Source organism: Rhopilema esculentum, chromosome 6, assembly GCF_057945365.1.
Source record: "Rhopilema esculentum isolate cy_ngs chromosome 6, ASM5794536v1, whole genome shotgun sequence".
Lineage (NCBI taxonomy): Eukaryota > Metazoa > Cnidaria > Scyphozoa > Rhizostomeae > Rhizostomatidae > Rhopilema > Rhopilema esculentum.
In genome coordinates, this window is record NC_142820.1 from 8,772,500 (window position 1) to 8,792,302 (window position 19,803).

Below are 19,803 nucleotides of genomic sequence, written 5' to 3' on the forward strand. Positions count from 1 at the left end.
TGAAATGGTCTCGCTTGGATCTCCACATGGCTGAATTCAAACCCAGAAAGAGATTAAATATGGCTTTCAAAAAATCGAAGAATCAGTGTGCTACGGATTTGCAGCAATATAGTTTGGAAAGGTAAAACAAGGGATGGATGCCAAAGTCAGTACCGAAAGCTCTGTATGTTCAAAAAAGAAAAGTAGAACTGTAGAAGTTGTTTTGTTCCAGGATCCATCTAAGAAATCTAAAGGGAAAAGGAAGAGGGAAGAAATCAAAAGAATAACAAAAGCGGGAACTAAAGCTGGAAAGAAACCAAGAAATGAAAAGGCACCTGGAGAAGCTGATTTTAAGTCAATGTTCGAAGATGTAAAAGATTTAGGTATCACTGGCTTTAGCAAGCAAGACAGGAAAAAGATGGAGCAACATAAGGCTCAGTCGCTTGGAGCATGGAAACCGAAAGGCCAGAAGATGCCGTACCCACTACTACAAACTGTTCTTAAAAAAAGGAAAGAGCGAGAAAAGGCTCGTATAGAAATGGAAAAAGCAATGGGAATATACATAAAAAAGAAGCAAGAACGTAAAGATAAAAAACCAAATGCATCTGGTTGGTGGGTTAATAAATCAATTAAAATTGACAGCCCAAGCAATAACTTTAAGCTAAAAAATTCGGATTTAAAGGCAATTCAAAGAAAGATTGCTAGCTGAAATGCCAATACAGCGATCTAATGCTTAGTGTCTTTGGTTCACTAATTTGAGAACCTGCTAAAGTGATGCATACTATTTTGTGACGAGAAAGTATCTTGAAAATAAATTTTACATATGATGGTGAATGAATCCTGAAAATTTACAAATCGGGAATGAAGTTACTACAATAGTTAAATGTCATATTGAAGTTGATGTTTTCTATAGCTTGTATTGTCTTCATCCTCTAGTTAGGTTATAAAGAAATCACAAGTGTTGAAATTCAAGCTAGATCCCTTAGTTTTCAGATTTCCACTATAAATTTATTTTTAAATCATTGCAGCTCGAAAAGCAGATAAATGCCAAATCTAGAAATTGTTCTAGTTTGTGTAACATAGTGTGTTACTGTTTAAGAATCTAAATAGCTAAAAGGTTCTTTTGGCAAGGTTATTAAATCTGTGCATTAGCATTATTGTTTGCAAGAGGTGGATGACTCATACAATTTGATCCTATGTAATTTACTGCTTAAACTGCTTTAAATTTATAGTATTACTTCTTTCCTATGATCTTAACTTTATTCTTCCTTGCCTCTGCATCTTTTCTGCGTTGTTTTACATTCTTCAAGAAAATTTCGCTTCTTTGCTTCAAGAATATTTTGCTTAGATTTTTCTTTGCCAATTGAATCTCAGATTCTTGTATATTTGATAATATGTTATGAATATTAAGTTATAAACCTTTACTCACCCGGTGATATGTAGTGCAATGAGAATCGCTGATTATTAATAATCAGCGATTCTCATTGCACTACATTGTTTTCATTCAGCAACTCTTAAAATTGAAACTAAAAGAGATAAGCTGAACACAATTCAGTTACATTGTTGATATTTCATTATGTAAATGAAAGCCAGAAACTGGCTAGTATGCATTAAAAGTTTGAAGCAAACACTCTATTTTTTATAAGAACCAGATAATTTTTGCCAAGGCTTGTTAATCTTATTTTAGGAAAAATTTATGGCTCTAGGTTCTTTTTTTAACATTTTTAGCTTTTCTTCAACTACATACTGTTTATTTTTTCTGAAACCACTGAATAACCGTTTTGCAAGACATTTTCAGGAGTTATGTCAATTTGCTGATAAGTCTGTTCTGTTTTATAAACATAAGAGACAATTTTCAAAAGTACACCCTTTTCCTTCTAACTTTTATTTGAGGTTGGGCATGTTCTTTGGGACAAGTTATACTGGAGATGGGTACTACCTTAAGGTGGAGAAGTGCGATACTCATCTTGACATTGTATGTAGCTAATTTGGGGAAAATGGATTTGGAATATTTACAACATCGATTGAGAACAAAGCATCCTAGGCACAACAGACAAATATTCTATCTTAACTATGTTATGTTTGGTTTGATTATGACATAATGATTTGACAACTTTTAACCGCAAGAACTTGAACACCCTTTGAATGTAGACAGTTTTGTAAACTATTTAAGTTACAGGATTTATTCGATGATGATAATATCTTTTCTGTTTTTTTAAAATGAGAGGAAATCTTCATAAAGATATTGTTCATTCTTCAAAGCATGTATTCCTTAAAGAGAATCACGTAACCAACCTCTCATAAAATGTTGCTTCTGACCATAGCTTTGAATTCAGTAAGGCACCAATAAACAATGCTTAAAATGGTTATAATGTTATTTGACGCAAGACAAAATTACTATATTAGATCAAACTTTGAGGAAACAATATGAAAACCATGAGAACGCAACCGTAAAAAAGTTTTGGCCAACTTCAACTGTTTTTTTTAAACTCGATGGGTACCGCTTGAAAAAGAAACCTTTAATATCTACCCTTTAGAAGCATGTAGTCAATCTCTAGTATTTACAACGATTTCTTCCTAAGAACAGTGTAAGAATTTAGTTTTAGCATCGCATGACTCTTATTTTAGCATCATTTCTTGCTATCTAATGCATCTAAGACTGTAAATGACTTGAAATAACAGTATGACTATAGTATGAAGAAACGATACAAGAACTGAATTTACTGGCTATTAAGGCTCTAGGTGGTTAGCAGAGCCAAAGAAGATGCCCTAAAATTGAAAAATCCTTCTAGCACAGTGTCTATCCCCAGGCTTGTCTGTGGGCCATTTCAGGTTGTACCCTAAACGCAAGAGACTTAAGATTTTTAGACTATTATGCATGTCTCGAATTTGTTCAGTTGTTCCTAAAGATAAAGTTGAGCAAAGCAAAGTTAGATATCCCATCCGGTGTCCTTAGATTCCTCTCAAAAGTATCAAATGATCGCCTTAGTTCCAAAGATAACGAATTCCCTATTCTTATCAAAGTGCGGTATCCTTGAGCTATTCCTTAACATATTCTTCATACATTTTCAATATTTTAACCTGCAAAGATTGGTTTTGAAGACTACATTTTATATGTGATTCGGTCCAACTCGTCCTAACACCTTAAAAAAATTATATTTTGGGAGCATGAATGGAACATTTGACAATTTTGAAATATAAATTAAAAGCGTCCTCCTTATGGGGCCTCTACTTTGACCAAATTTGAGGCTCGTGTTCTTATGAAATTATTCTTGTGAAAAAAAATTGTTCGTTGTAAGCTACCTAAAGGCACCGAGGCATGTCCAAGCGATTAAGTGCAATGCACAAATTTGCATGTAATGAAAGTATATGCATGTGTTTGGGTCGCGTGATACCAAACCTGTCAATTTACACGATCTAAAAAGCTGTTTAGAGGTCTTAAATAATGATAAAGAACTTTTCCTATTTTACCTTTCCTATCGTCAGAAAATGTTTTCTTATTTACCTTTTGTCAGAAAATTTGATCGATTAACTATCGATTTTATTGAACATTTTATGACAGGTTTTTGGAGCAACAATAATTCTTCATTGTGTAAATCAATTCCTTAAAATAAGAATATCCCTGGCCATTCTGTCTGCTCTCAAATGCCATTACGCTGGGACAAAATCAAGAATAATCGTCTCAGCGGCGTATCTGACAGTGCTATCAGGGGGTGTGACACCAAAAGTTCTTCACGACCAAAAGTTTTTCATGGCTTGGTTTGCAAAATATTTTTTGGAAGATAAGATATCATATAAAAGATGACCTTCCAGCCCCTAAGTCTTGAGGGTCAAGCTACACCACCTTTTCGTCTAGCCACGGTTTTACATAGTTCACATCTTGGCTGGAAACCGTCACGGAATTTGTAACTGGTGAGGCCCTATAAGGGGTGTTTGAAGTATGAAATAATTGAGATCTCCGAAATGAAAATATAAATATTTAGGTTTTTAAGTCTTGAAATATGAAATAACTTTGGTTCCCAGTATGAAATATGAAACAACAAAATAACTGAATACCTCTTTAAATGTTGTGTGAGAATTATCTACTTGATAACAGCATTGACTTTTTATACATTCTAAAAAGTTACAGAACAAGTTACTGTTAACTGAGGCCCTATAAGGGAGGATGGCATTATTTCATACTTCAAAATGTTATCTTGCAATTATTTCATATTTCAAAATTAACAAAGCAAAGTATTTCGAAATTGTCGAATGTTCCATTGCCTTCAGGTGTCACGAAAAGTTGGACCGACTCACATACAAAATTGACTGAGTCTTCAAAACCAATCTTTGCAGCTACGAATATTGAAAATGTATAAAGAATAGGTGCATGAAAAATAAAAAAGAATTCCGTACTTGGGTAAAAATATAGAATTCATTCTCTTTGAACCATTTGAGTCATTTGGTACTTTAAAGAGGAATCTAAGGACACTGGATGAAATATCTATCTTTGTTTTGCTCAACTTATTTTTTGGGAACAACTAAAAAAGAAACTCGAAAAACATACATGTACCAAAACTGATAGTCTTAAGTCTTTTGCTTGGAGGGTACAACCTGAAGGGACCAGTTTTCTACATCTACACATGCCTGGATAAGACAATGAACTTGGAGGATTTTTGAACTTTGAATTTTAGGACATCTTCTTTGGCTCTGCTAACCACCAAGAGCCCCAACAATCAGTAAATTCGGTTGTTTAATGGATTTTTCATACTACAGTCATACTGTTATTTCTAGTCACTTACAGTCTTAGGTGCATTCAATAGAAAGAAATAATGGCGAAGCTAAAGTTAAGTGAAATCAACTCTTACACTTTTCTCAAGAAGAAATCATAATAAATGCTGCAGATTGACTACATGATTCAAAAGAATAGATATTTTATAGACAGGGAATTTTGCATAACCATCTACCAACCAGCCTAATCGAAATTTTTAAGGTTTAAATCATTAAGCCTTGCGAACCTTCTGGCAGAAGACCGGAAGTCATGTCCACGTTACAAGCTTTTTTGGTGGTATCATCAGATTTGAAAAATTCGAATGTCGCAATTTTGCTGACCGTGCATTTTTTTGCTTTCAGTAAAGCGACTTCTGGTCAATTACCAGAATGTTTGCAAGGCTTAAAATGATCAGTGCGGTGGCCTTTATTTTTACGATTTAAACTTCCATCGAGTTTGAAAATAATACTGTTGGAGTGGACCAAATTCCCTTTGCGGTTGCGTGTTTGTGGCTTTTCATAATATTGCCTTATTATTTGATCTTTTTGCGTAACTTATAAGCACTTTTAGCAATTCCATATTGGCGCCATGCTGAATTCAAAGGTATGGTCAGAAACAAGATTTTCAAGATAAGAATAACTTTTTGGTGAACATTTTGGTCAAAATTGAAGAACGAACAATATCTTTCTGAATATTATTAATAGCAAATCAATCCTGCATCTTAAATGGCTTACAAATCAGTGGTTTAGTGGTCTTAAGAAGAATGCCTAGTAAGTATATGTGGAACAAGCAATAGATAAAAAACATGTTTATGCTATAATTTGATGTTCTCGTCTATGTCGATGAGATACTATAAGCAAAAAGTATTTGCGGTAGATTTTTTGCTATTGGTATTTTTCCTATACGTAAAGTATGAAAAGCCTTCTAAACCCTTAGAAAGATTGAAAAGATTAAAAGAACAACCCAAGTGTAATATGGTTGGTATCTTAACAGGTCTACAGATCAATAGTCATTTGAGTCATTGCTTGAGATCAATAGTCTCTTATATCTTCAAATATTTGTAATTACAAACGTGCATTTTTCTCCTCTCTATGTTATGGCCCCGGGGTGGACAGAGTTAATGCTCCCCGGAGTGTCGTCTTAGTAGTGTATGTAAAGTAGCGTGTAGTTAAGGTATTACAGTAACTTGTTATATAACTTTTTAGAATGTATAAAAAGTCAATGCTGTTATCAAGTAGATAATTCTCACACAACACTTAACGTCCTGGGTATGACTTTAAACTGCATCCGGTTGTGGAGTTTTGACTTGGGATTGAGGTTACCCTTTGCCACAACTACCTCCAGGTCACCCTTGAGCAAGGTGTAGCACCTGTAAGCTCTCCCCGATGCCTCGAAATACCGGGTTGGCGTCCGGCGGGGACTAGTCTGTTTCATGGGTAGGGAGGACTCGTTAGTCTTGGTTGACAGCCCCCCTAGAGATGGTGTCTCGAAAAAATCACTGGTGGTTGTGTCACCTTAAAACACTACCCTCTTAATGAGTGAAAATGTCAAATGATAATATATCAGATAACGGCGTAAACAAGGCTGGAGCTGACAACAGTGAAGATCTTGCGCCCGGCAGTTGTTCTGTGCGTACGCAGGCAGACCCCGGTCGTCATCCCACGACTGCAAGGAAAAGAACATCCAAAACTACTTGGAGCAAGGAAGTGAACAAAATTGTGATGAAATGTTTCTATAACAGTGAACCATCGAAGAGAGGATATCGAAAAAGAATGTTTGCTAAATGGCAAGAGATTGGTGTTTTTAAGGTATCTGAACAAAGACTAGCTGACCAAATGAGAGCTATCAAGAATAACAACTTTTTATCCGATGTTGAATTAGAAGAGATAGAGCGTGAAATAATGATGGAAGAAAATAATGGCACGGTGCAGAAAGTAATGAAATGAATGAAAGTGGTGAAGAAATGCATAGTAATAACCTTAGAGGTGAAGAACGCAATACAGATCGAACAGCTAGTGATTTTGCGATTGGTGAGACTGTTAGTGACGAGGAAAAGGAAATCCTGAAATTGATTAAGGAAAAGATGGAAAACCCTAATTCACTGGAGTCAGAAAATCTACGAGCAATGGATAGGAAGAAAGTGAAAGAGAAGCTCGAGGTCGTGAATGAAGTGATTGACAAAGTAATAAGTAGGGGTATAACAGAAACAAATCGCATCATATTAGCCGCTTCAAATGTTGTGGCAGATTTAGTCGGCATGAAAAAGGGCAAGAAGAAGAATGAAACTTCTATGTGGAAAATGAGGTTATTGAGACAGATTGCTGAAATGCGGAAAGATGTATCACGTGTAGAGAAATGGAAAGAGGGGAAACTGAAATCAGAAGGTTTGAAAGATCATCTTGAGAGAAAATACCATGTTTGGAATAAAGGAGTTACAACAGTTATAGAGGAGCTTAAGCAGAGAATAAAGGCAAAAAATGCCAAGATTAAGAAATATGAAGAACGAAACAACCTAACATACAACATAGACTGTTCCAAACCAACCAAAGGCTGCTATTTGAAAAGATAGAAGGATTTGAAAGGGAAAATTACATAAAACCTGACGCGGATCAGAGTAAGGCATTCTGGAGTGACATTTGGTCGAAAGATGTAGTGCATAACAGTGATGCGAGTTGGATAAAGGAGGTCGAAAAACAGGTAGAGAGTGTAGCAAAGCAGAGTGATGTAAAAGTTACGTTGCATAGTCTGCAGCTACAACTTCGATGAGTTCCAAAATGGAAAGCTTGCGGGCCTGACAAAGTACATGGTTATTGGCTAAAAGGTTTTACTAAGTTACACCAGTTAATAGCAGCACAGCTTAATGAGTGTATAAGCACAGGCGAAATGCCGACATGGATGACCAGAGGAAGGACATGCCTAATTCTCAAAGACGTGAAGAAAGGAAGTGACGTTACCAATTTTAGACCCATAACATGTCTACCACTTATGTGGAAGATATTTGCGGGCATTGTTAGTGAATCATTTTATCACCATCTTGAAAATGAAAAGTTATTGCCAGAAGAACAAAAGGGATGTAGGAAACAAAGCAGAGGAACCAAAAACCAACTAATGATTGATAAAATGGTCATGAAGAATTGCAGAAGAAGATTAACAAACTTGTGTGTTGCTTGGATTGACTATAGAAAGGCTTATGATATGGTTCCCCACTCCTGGATACTTGCATGCTTGACCATGTTTAATGTAGCAGATAACATTCACAACTTGATAAGAAAGTCGATGAGATCTTGGACTGTCGAATTGACATCGGGAGGAGAAATGCTCGACGAGGTCAAGATAAAGAGAGGAATCTTTCAAGGAGATAGTCTCTCGCCTCTTCTTTTTGTATTGGCTATGATTCCATCATTCATGGTCCTGAAAAAAATGAAGGCTGGATATACGTTAGGCCGAAACAGGGGAAAACTAAATCATCTCCTGTTTATGGACGATTTAAAGCTATATGGAAAGAGTTTGAATGAATTGGACTCACTTGTTGAAACAACCCGGATATACAGTAAGGACATTGGTATGGAGTTTGGAATCTCCAAATGTGCAATGTTAGAAATGAAACGCGGTAGAGTAGTGGACAGTAATGGAATAGACTTACCTTCGGGAGAGACAATTAAGACATTAGAGAGCAATGATGGGTACAAATATTTAGGTATAATCCAATGCGATATAACAGAGAATACGAAAACGAAAGAAATATTGTCAAAGGAATATTTTAGACGTATCAGGAAGATTTTAAAGTCGAGTCTTAATGCAGGGAATACGATCCAAGCGATAAATTCCAGGGCAGTTTCTATAATTAGATATGGAGCTGGAATAGTAGACTGGCGAAAAGCAGAATTACAACACATGGATAGAAAAACCCTTAAGTTGCTAACAACATATAGAAGCATGCACCCCCAAGGAGATGTAGACAGGACCTATTTGAAACGCAAGAAAGGCGGACGAGGACTAATAAGTGTTGAAGAATGTGTGATGCTTGAGAAGACGAGCCTGGGATTCTATATTAATGAAAGCGAAGAGATGTTACTACAAGAGGTGGTGAATGAAGATATTATGTCTGAAAATGAGAATCCCAAAACTATTAAAGAGAAACTACGCAGAACACGAGAGGAGAAATATTACAACAAGTCACTACACTCGGCATTCTTAAGGGAAACAGAAGAAGTAAGGGACGACGATAACAGTTGGCTATGGGTTAAGAAAGGGTATTTGAAGAAGGAAACAGAATGGCTGATCATGGCGGCGCAAGATCAAGCAATTAGGACGAATTGGATACGACATAATATTGACAAAGAAGACATTTCGCCGTCGTGTAGGTTATGTAATGAAAGAGATGAGACGACTATCAGCCATATTGTATCAGAATGTAAAGAGTTGGCTCAGAACGATTATAAAAAAGCAAGGCATGACAAAGTTGCTGCTATCCTTCACTGGCAGATGTGCCAGAAATATGGATTTCCCACCACTGCAAAGAGCTACGAACATTTCGTAGATAAAGAAATGGCGGTCTTAGAAAACGAAGAGGTCAAACTATTATAGGACTTTTCCATTCAAACAGAAATAAGAATTGACCATAACAAGCCTGATCTAGTCCTACTGGATAAGAAAGGAAGAACATGCTATATTATTGATGTGGCATGTCCTTTTGACACAAGAGTTGAAAAGAAGGAGAAGGAAAAGTTTGAGCACTATACAGATCTGAAGTATGAACTTTTGAAGGTTTGGAACAGAGAAATAACAAAAGTATACATAATACCAATTGTCATTGGTGCGTTAGGAATAGTCACGAAGAATGTTGCAAAGTATCTTGAAAAGATCGACTTTAAACCTGGTTTAGATCCTCTGCAAAAAGCTTGTTTGTTGGGCACTGCTAGAATAATGAGAAAAGTTTTGGATTACAGCAAATAGGACGAAATAGAGAGCTGGAAAAGAAAGACTGGTTTGCATGGAAGACTAAAGATCTATTATCTTAAGCCATGGGAGGTGGCCTGATCATAGACAAAACACTGGTATACCATCAAGACCATGGGAAGAGTTGAATAATAATAATAATAATAAAAACAATAATAATAATAATAATAAAAATAATGATAATAATAATAATAATAATAATAATAATAGAGTTGACAGCTTGTGGTGAGTCTTTAGGGGAGGTTGATATAAAGAGAGGGATTTTCCAAGGAGATAGCTTGTCACCACTGTTGTTTGTTATTTGTATGATGCCATTATCTGATGTATTGAGAAAAATGACACCAGGATATACCCTAGGGTCTGTAAAAATAAACCAAAGAAATTAACAGTATGGTCTCAACAGTCTACTCAGTAAGTAAGGATATTGGAATGGAATTCGGTTTTCAAAAGTGCGGAGTGTTAATAATGAAAAGGGGGAAACCTGTAAAATCCCAGGGCATGAAGCTAGGTGACGAAGTTGTGGTTAATGTAGGAGAAGATGGATATAAATACCTTGGTATTTTAGAATGGGATAAGATTCAGGAAAGTAAAATGAAGGAAATATTCAGAAAGGAATACCTCCGGAGAACCAGACTAGTCTTACAGTCTAAACTGAACGGAAGAAATAAAATTAATGCAATTAACACATGGGCGGTATCGTTGCTGAGATATGGAGCAGGAATACTGAATTGGAGAAAGGACGAGATAACAGAAATTGATCGAAGAACTAGAAAGCTGATGACAATGAATAAAGCATTTAATCCAAAAAGCGACGTTTCTAGGTTGTACGCGAAAAGGAAACAAGGTGGAAGAGGCTTGATAGGTATTGAAATGTGCGTAGAAGGAGAGGAAAATAATCTAGCTTGGTATATAAAAAATACCACGGAGGAAATGTTACAAATGGTAAGAATCCACGGCCATTTGAATACTAAGGAATGTAAAGATCCAAAAGTCTTCAAAAAAGAAGGTAAGGAGATAACTATGAGAGAGTGGAAGGAAAAGAAATTGCACGGACAATACTTAAATGAAAATGAAGCAGTTGATTGGGATAAAACTTGGGGATGGTTGAGCAAAGGCAGCCTTAAATGCACAACTGAAGCATTGATATGTAGTGCACAGGAGCAATCACTAAGAACAAACTATTTGAAATACCATATTGAAAAAACAGTGGAATCTCCGTTGTGTAGGATGTGTCATGAAAAAGGAGAAAGTGTCAATCATATTGTTAGTGAATGTTCCAAGTTGGCGCAAAGAGAGTACAAAAGAAGACATGACAATGTGGCTTGTGAATTGGGCAATGTGTAAAAAGGCAAATATAGAAAGAGCGAATGAGTGGTATAACCAGCAGCCAAATAGCTGTGGTGAAAATGAAGAGTACAAGTTGTTATGGGATATGATGATACAATGCGACCAACGCATACAAGCTAGAAAACCAGACATTGTATTGCTGAACAAAAGAACTAAGGAGGCTACAATAATGGACATCGCCATTCCAGGTGACAGAAGAGTACAAGAAAAAGAAGTAGAGAAAATTGACAAATACCAGCCTTTAAAGGACGAAATGGCAAGACTTTGGGATCTGAGAAAGGTCAAAGTGGTACCCGTGGTGATTGGTGCTATGGGAATGATTACTAAGAAGTTTGAGGAATACATCAAGGAATGTAATGACAATATCAGGATTGAAGTAATACAAAAAACGACTTTGTTAGGTTCTGCTCGAATCTTAAGAAGAGTACTATCTATGTAGGACACGGAGAATGAAGCCTTGAAACCTTTGATAGCTTGTTGCTACCTGCTTTCAAGGAATTTACCGAATTCAACAACTAATTCGAGAAATATGAAATTGAACATAATAATAATAATAATAATAATAATAATAATAATAATAATAATAATAATAATAATAATAATAATAATAATAATAAAAATAATAATAATAATAATAATAATGATAAATAAATTGTTTAAAGTTGGCGTACTTAATGAACGTCTAACAGCTATAAAGAAGCTAATTAAGGCCAACTATCTATGAAGAATTAGTATAAAATAAATATACGATGGTACAATGTTAGGAATGTTTAAGGTATAATATTCTAAAGAAAACCTAACCCAGAAATAAGTATTTTACAAAATCTACAGTCACATTCTATAGGGTGTGCTCTTAATTCTTTTTTAAATGTTGCCAATGATTGGGACTCTCTTATACTGCGAGGTAGTTTTTGACACAGTTTTTGACCTAAATAACTCACAGTTTCTATACCATAAGAAGTTGTCCTGGCTTTTGGAATGCAAAGATTATTTTTTGTTCGCAAATCATAATGTACATTTCTTGTTTCAAAAATCTCATTCATGAAACTAGGGTTCAGGATATGTTTGGTTTTGTATATTTCTATCATCAAGTACTGTAGATTGCGTTGGTGACTTGATACTGCATTATCCAAAGTCAGCAATGCTTCGTAGTCAGCATGACTGTCTTTAAAAACAATTCTGAGTGCTCTTTCGTGGATTTTATTCACTTTAGCTTTCAGACATCTGTCATGGAACATCCAAATTAGCAGGAGCGGATCTAAGCAACAATGATTGGGGGGGGGGGTGTTAGACACTAATTTTGGTGCCACGCCCTTAATGTCACTGGTAAATTATGGAAACGCCCATTTTTAAAATTCCGTTTTTAACTTTAAGGTAAAGACGGTAAGAAGCATTGGCGAAGCCAGGTTTGGAAGCTTGGAGGAGCAAAGAGGAGACAATTTTTACTGACCAGACCCTTAAGAATTTAGGAAAACACCCCATTTTGCAAAAGTGTTTGGAACAGCTATGGCTTTTTTACGTGGCAATTTTGCTTTATACAACGTCATATCTGGCTTTTTGTGGCTGACCCCATTCTACAACTGCCTATTTTCTTGACAATTCATCTAACGCTTACATTCTGAATTGTGTAAGGCGAGGAAGCACTACGTGTAAAAAATGATTCTCCACAGTTTTAATCAAATATCTAAAATTAACAAACAGGATTCAAATGTTTTGAACTAATTCCGTTCTCCTTGGAGCAAAATCCCCGACAAGCATTTCAGAATCCAATTTTTTTTAAGGATTGAAGCGCTTTATCATCTTAGTTTCTATTTTATCGGGATTGTCTAAAGAATGTGAAATACTTTTCTATTTAAATCCTATAACGTGGGATAAATTGTTGAACATTCTGTAGAGTTATAAAAAAGGGTCCCTGTGCGAGCGAAGCTAGCAGAAAATTTTTGCAACGATGCTCTTCAGATTAGCTTGAGATACATTTCAGAATATTTCTTACAGTCGTTTGCAGTCTTTAAAAACATTTTATTTTGTCTGAAATATAAAGTCCCCCATTATGATACTAATTCTATTGGAAATTTGCACTTTTCTCAGACACCGACTTTCTGAGCGGCCACTCCCCTTGTCTCCTCCCCTCGCTACGCTACTGATAAGAAGATAAATACTTATATTAAGGAGATAAGTAAAGTAAAATCTTGGCGTTAATTTGTTACTGCTGACTACCAAAAAATGGTTTTTACCGAATGGAACCAAATTTACCGAAGGAGACAGAAATATTGGGGGGGGGGGGGTGTCGCACCCTCTACACCCCCCGCTAAGTCCGTCCCTGCAAATTAGGGGGCAGTAGCTAAACTGAGCTTTTGTGGAGCTGTTCGCTAGGAGACGCAGTTTATCAGAACTCATAAATGGCGATACTCTAGCAAGGGCATGCAGTTTTTGGCTAGCTCTTTTGCATAAATTCCAGACGTGACTTTTGAAATGAAGATTTTTATCTATTATCACTCTTAGCAGTTTTTCTTCAGAGCTATCTTCAACAAAGGCCTCGCCGATTTTGATCGTAATGTCACTTTGGTTTAGTCTACCGCAAATACTTTTGGCTTATATTATTTCAACGAAATAGATGAGAACATCAAATAACATCATAAACATGTTTTTATCTATATTGCTTGTTCCACATATACTTACTAAGAATTCTTTCGAACACCACTAAATCACTGTTTTGTAAGCCATTTAAGATCAAAGATCAAACAAGCAAAAATATCAAACTATAAGGCAATACAATGAAAAGCCACGAACATGCAACCGTGGAGAGAATTTGGCCCACTCCAGCTGTTTTTGTCAAACTCGATGAAAATTTAAATCATAGAAATAAAGGCCGCTGGTCATTTTAGGCCTTGGGCGCATTCTGGTAATTGACCAGAAGTCACTTTACTGGAAGCATGAAAAATGCACGGTCAGCAAAATTGCGACATTCGAATTTTTCAAATCTGATGACACCATCAAAAAAGCTTGTAACGTGGACATGACTTCCGGTCTTCTGCCAGAAGGTTGGCAAGACTTAATGGTTTAAACCTTTAAAAATTTCGGTTAGGCTGGTTGCTAGATGGTTATGCAAAATTCCCTGTCTATAAAATATCTATTCTTTTGAATCATGTAGTCAATCTGCAGCATTTATTGTGATTTCTTCTTGAGAAAATTGTAAGAGTTGATTTCACTTAACTTTAGCTTCGCCATTATTTCTTTCTATTGAATGCACCTAAGACTGTAAGTGACTAGAAATAACAGTATGACTGTAGTATGAAAAACCCATTAAACATCTGAATTTACTGGTTGTTAGGACTTTTGATGGTTGTTAGGACGTTAGTAGAGCCAAAGAAGATGTCCTACAATTCAAAGTTCAAAAATCCTCCAAGTTTATTGTCTCTTCCAGGCATGTATATAAAACTGGCCCCTTCAGGTTGTACCCTCCACACAAAAGACTTAAGACTGTCAGTTTTGGTACATGTATGTTTTTCGAGTTTCTTTTTTAGTTGTTCCCAAAAAATAAGTTGAGCAAAACAAAGATAAATATTTCATCCAGTGTCCTTAGATTCCCCTTAAAAGTACCAAATGATTCCACAGTTTAAAGATAATGAATTCAATATTTTTACCCAAGTACGGAATTCTTTTTTATTTTCTATGCACCTATTCTTTATACATTTTCAATATTTGTGGCTGCAAAGATTGGTTTTGAAGACTCGGTCAATTTTGTATGTGAGTCGGTCCAACTTTCCATGACACCTGAAAGCAGAATGGAACATTCGACAATTTCGAAATACTTTGCTTTGTTAATTTTGAAATATGAAATAATTGCAAGATATCATTTTGAAATATGAAATAATGCCTTCCCCCCTTATAGGGCCTCACTGGTTGGTGCCAAACGAGAAAGGTATTAGATGGAGGATGCGAAAACCGCTGCCACATGGCCAGGGCATTAGGACACTGTGGTGAGATTTCCATGAAGAGTTGGAGTGATGTGTTACACCAATTCCTAAGAGTCTAGGAGCATAAGAAAATAATGCTGTGTGAGTCCTTTGTTCAGAGTGGCTTGGGATGTTATAATGACAGAAACCCAGGCGTAGAAGTGACGACTTTTGTCAAGGTCAACTTCCTGAAACTTCATTGGTCCCAAAATAGGTTTCATAAGACCTAGAAATATCATTTTTCGTCTAACACGGCTTCCAACGTTAATTTGAGGTTTTCAGCCATTTGGAAAAACTTCTAGAGATGCTCCCGTGCCCGTCAAAGCAACTTAGCGAATGCAAGATAAGGTAGTGTCATCGCCATTCGGCATTGATCATAGCCAAATACAAGGAATCTATTGGTTTTAAAAAGGATTGTAACGGCCAACCATATCCTTAGTTTCGTCTGACTTCTGAAAGTGGGAAAGTTAAATCATTAAAGTAAAAAATGAAGAATAATATTTGCAAACATGGCATTCATCACAGTTACATTTCTTCCTGGCAAAAACTTCTTTTTGGTAGCTACTTTTTACTTGGAGTATACTAGAAGCTGCCAAGCACACCCCTTTCTAGACGTATAGTTAATGCTGACATTTGTGCAAGCAGTTTAAGTGTCATCAACCTAATAATTAATCATTTCCTTGCAGTTTCCTGATGTTTACTTGTATGACCAAATATTACCGAATAATGAATTCTCAAAAGCACTCTGTCCATCCCCATAGGTAAATGCTCTCCGCAGAGCTGAGGAGAGGGGGGGTCAGAGAGGTCACTGACCCGGGAGCCCATGACTTTAGGGGCCCATAGATAATTACTGAACTAAACACTTAAGAAGTAGCAATTCAGCCTCTCCATTATCAAAAACCTATCAAAAATGGTAAGAATAACAGGCAAAGTCTTTAAATGAAATAAGGTAAAAACAGCAGCAGTATTAGCCCCATTATGTTTGTCAAACAGATCTAGTAGGCTTAAGTAATTTTCTAGCTAGTTAACAAAACAATTTCCAAGTCTACACTCCTGTGAAAGGGTCAATTATGGAGCTATAGTTAAGTTTTTCGGAATTTTTAGTTTCTATAGAAAATTTGAACGATATTTCAGCTGTTGCAAGTGCAACACTAGCAGGCAAGTCAGAAAACAACCTTAATGCAATTGAAACATTGGGAAATAACCGTTTTAAACCGTCCTCAGTGATGTTAGGACATATGTAATTCTTTTTTGGTGCGCAGAGTTTGGTACTTTTTTGCTAGGTTGAACCTTGTGTATAATCAAAGAATACTGAACCCAAACAATATCTCGCCAATTGACATGAATCGCCTAATTATCTTTGCTGTAACACTATCATTGATAACAATGCCGACATTAATCTTGAATTCGCCAAAGGCTTTTTTCTTGATTTTACTTCAAGAAAGAGATAAAACTGGACAGATTTCTCTTGGTCTTAATTTTTGGGGCATCAAGCCCTTCGTCTAAACGAGCTTCAAGATCGAGTCAACTAGTTTTTCTGTTGACGTTGAAAGCATAGTGGTTCCACCAAAAATCGGGATGCGAAAAGGGAGGTAAATCTAGGGGTTTTAGTTAGACTATTTTAGTGCCTTATTTTTTGCTTGCTGGTATACTATCGTCATAATGCATGCACATTTCTTAACTAATAAATAGGCATTTCTTTCAACATAGTTCATAGGTTGCATTCTGATTGCTAGGTGTAAAATTTGTCAACTTATTTGAATAGTGAAAATGTATTTGGTAAAGCATACCCATCTTTATGAAATTTGATATTCAAACGTTTATCACTTCTTAAGATCTCCTTTAGTGTAAACAGGGCCCGCGCCACTGGGAGGGGGGGGGGGGGTGGCCATGGCCCCCACTTTTTGCAAAGCAGGTAGTTTTAAACTGCAATTAAGTGGTAAGAAGCCTTGGCCTTGGCCCCCCCCCTCACTTTAAAATTCGTGGCGCGGGCCCTGGTAAAGAAATGCCTATTTATTAGTTAAGAAATGTGCATGCATTATGACGATGGTATACCAGCAAGCAAAAAATAAGGCACTAAAATAGTCTAACTAAAACCCCTAGATTTACCTCCCTTTTCGCATCCCGATTTTCGATGGAACGAGCTTTGTTGTCCGAAACAAGACCATCTTTGACGAAAGCAAGCCTTGCCGAGGCGACCCGGGGGCCCATGACTTTAAGGGCCCACAGATAATAACTTAGTCAAAAGTTGATAAGTAGCAATTCAGCTTCTCCATTACCAAAACCTTTCAATGAAGAAACAAGCAGTAATAGTATTAACCCCATTTATGTAACTCTAACAGAGCTAGTAGCTTTCGGTAACTGTCTAGATAGTTCACAACAAAATTTTCAAGGCTTTGCATCTGTAACAAGGTTAATTATGGAGCTATAGTCAAGTTTTTCGGCAATTTCATTTTCCATGGACATTGAAACCAGTGAGCTAAGCCTGTTTTGGTCAATGGTAAAGCGAAGATAATACTTTATGGATTTGAGCTTCCTGGACAATATTTCGCCTGATGCAATCAGTGGCGCAGAGAGGGGGGCAGGGGGGCAGTTGCCCCAGGGCCTCGGCCTGAAAGGGGCCCCAAAATTATTCTGAAAATTTTTTTAAAATGTCTTTTTTTTGAGAAACTGAAATTGCATTCAAAGATATATTTGTTAATGCCGAAAATGATGGCAGTAATTTCATTGGGTCCGTACACTGAGTCTTTTTTGAATTTAAAGCCTATCAGTTTTATTTATTGAGTCTGGGGCTCCGAAAAAAGCTGAATAAACCTTAGATCACATATTTTGCGGATTCGTCTCTTAAGCTGAGTTTCCCTGAGTTTCGCAAAATCGTACTAATTGGAAGGGAGCCCTGATAAAAAATTAGGTAACCCATATAATCTTGTTTTAATCTATGGCCCGTTCAAGTGAGTTATGTTTGCATTTAGACTCGTTGCATAAAGCTATATTATACTTTTGGGGCCCCTTTCAGCAAACTAGCATTAATAGAGAGCCGCTTACGTTCAACAATGACTCAAGACCGACTATCAAGTCTCGTGACTTTTTCGATCGAGCACGAACTAGCAAGACAAATTGATTACGACAATATCATTGATCAGTTTGCAAATGAAAAGCAAGAAAAATTAACTTTTGAAGGACGAAAGAATTGAAAAGCGTAGTTTCATGGGATTTTTTAAATAAAAGTGCGTAGAATAAAAGTTTCCTTTCATTTTGAATCTTAATATTGCGTGGCTCACCAGAAATAAACAGTCAGAATTGAAGGAACACATTTTGAAGTCCTCTTTAATCAGCTAAAAGTGTGTGGTCAAAGAGCGTATTTAAATCGCTCACCTTTAGAATTAATGCTTTTTATTACATTTTATGATATTTTAACCATATTCTATAACGTGCGCAAACGTTTGGAAATAATAGGCGTTTCCCATTTCAAAAAGGGCGTGGTCTCGAAAAATTGTTGTATCCGACTTTAGGGCCCCAACCAGGACTTTGCCCCAGGGCCCAGGCCGCCTCTCGGCGGCCCTGGCATGCAACACTAGAAGGCAAAGTCAGAAACAAACTTAATGCAATGAAAAGATTGGGAAATAAGCGTTGCAAATTCAAATGCTTTAGCTTGTTCACAGATAAAACTGAACTGAAGGATTTTTTAACTTTGAATTTTGGGACATCTTCTTTGGCTCTACGAACCGCCAAGAGCCCTAATAACCAGTAAATTCAGTTGTTTAATGGATTTTTCATACTACAGTCATACTATTATTTCTAGTCACTTGCAGTCGTGGATGCTTAAGATAGCAAGAAAAAATGTTAAAATAAAGTTTATGCAAAGCCAAAACTAAGCAAAATCTACTCTTTCGGGGTTCTCAAGAAGAAATCGTTATAAAAACTAGAGATTGACTACATGTTTCTAAAGAGTAGATATTTTAGGTGTCGAAGGAGTACTCATCGAGTGTGAAAAATCAGGAGCTGTAGTGGGCCAAATTCTCTTTACGGTTGCCTTCACGTGGCTTTTCATAATTTTTCCTTATAGTTTGATCTAATATAGTTACTTCGTCATGCATCAAAAACATAATATCTATCAAATTTTAGCATTGTTTATTGGCGCCATATTGATTTAAAAAGTATGGTCAGAAACAATTCTTTTTGACATTATGAGATGTCGGTTACTTGCTTCTCTTAAGCATACACCAATTCGACTTACGGCCTCGTTTAGGAAATTTCTCCAAACTTCATTATGTACGACATTTTTATGCTCAGATTTGGCTTTATCATCATTATTGGCTGGATACAATTTTTTCATATTGTTTGTGCTTGTATTGTGGATTTAATGCAGAAATGAGGCTGTAAGTTGAATTAGTGTGTTACGTGCTTCGTCTAATTTGTTTAGAATAAGAATAACTTCGCGAGAAACATGTCTAGCCTCAGGTTAAAAAAATTGAAAAATGAACAATATCTGTTTAGAGATTTGAAGATTTAGAGAAAATATTTTATCAGCAAATTATTCCTGCAACTTAAATGGTTTACAAAACTGTTGTTTAGTGGTCTTAGAAAGAATTCATAGTATAAAGATGTGGAACAATTAATGTAGATAAAAACATTTTTATGATGCCATTTGATGTTCTCGTCTATTTTGTTGAGATAATATAACTATTTGCCAAAACTATTTGCGGTAGATTCTATGCTATTGGCATTTTTACCAACCGTTCAGTTATTTTGTTATTTCATATTTCATACTGGGAACCATAGTTATTTCATATTTCAAAACCAAAAAATCTA

At 36.2% G+C, this 19,803-nt stretch overlaps 2 protein-coding genes across 2 annotated transcripts; both read left to right on the forward strand.

Moving 5' to 3' along the window:
* The first annotated feature begins 8 nt into the window (after positions 1 to 8).
* Positions 9 to 5,804, forward strand: LOC148960119 (uncharacterized). The gene has a single exon (XM_089109000.1). The coding sequence runs from the start codon at positions 134 to 136 to the stop codon at positions 686 to 688; it is 555 nt and encodes a 184-aa protein (XP_088965126.1). The 5' UTR covers positions 9 to 133; the 3' UTR covers positions 689 to 5,804.
* Positions 5,805 to 10,078: 4,274 nt separating this feature from the next.
* LOC148960120 (uncharacterized) lies at positions 10,079 to 11,032 on the forward strand. Its single transcript, XM_089108893.1, has one exon. The coding sequence runs from the start codon at positions 10,079 to 10,081 to the stop codon at positions 11,030 to 11,032; it is 954 nt and encodes a 317-aa protein (XP_088965019.1).
* Positions 11,033 to 19,803: the final 8,771 nt, after the last annotated feature.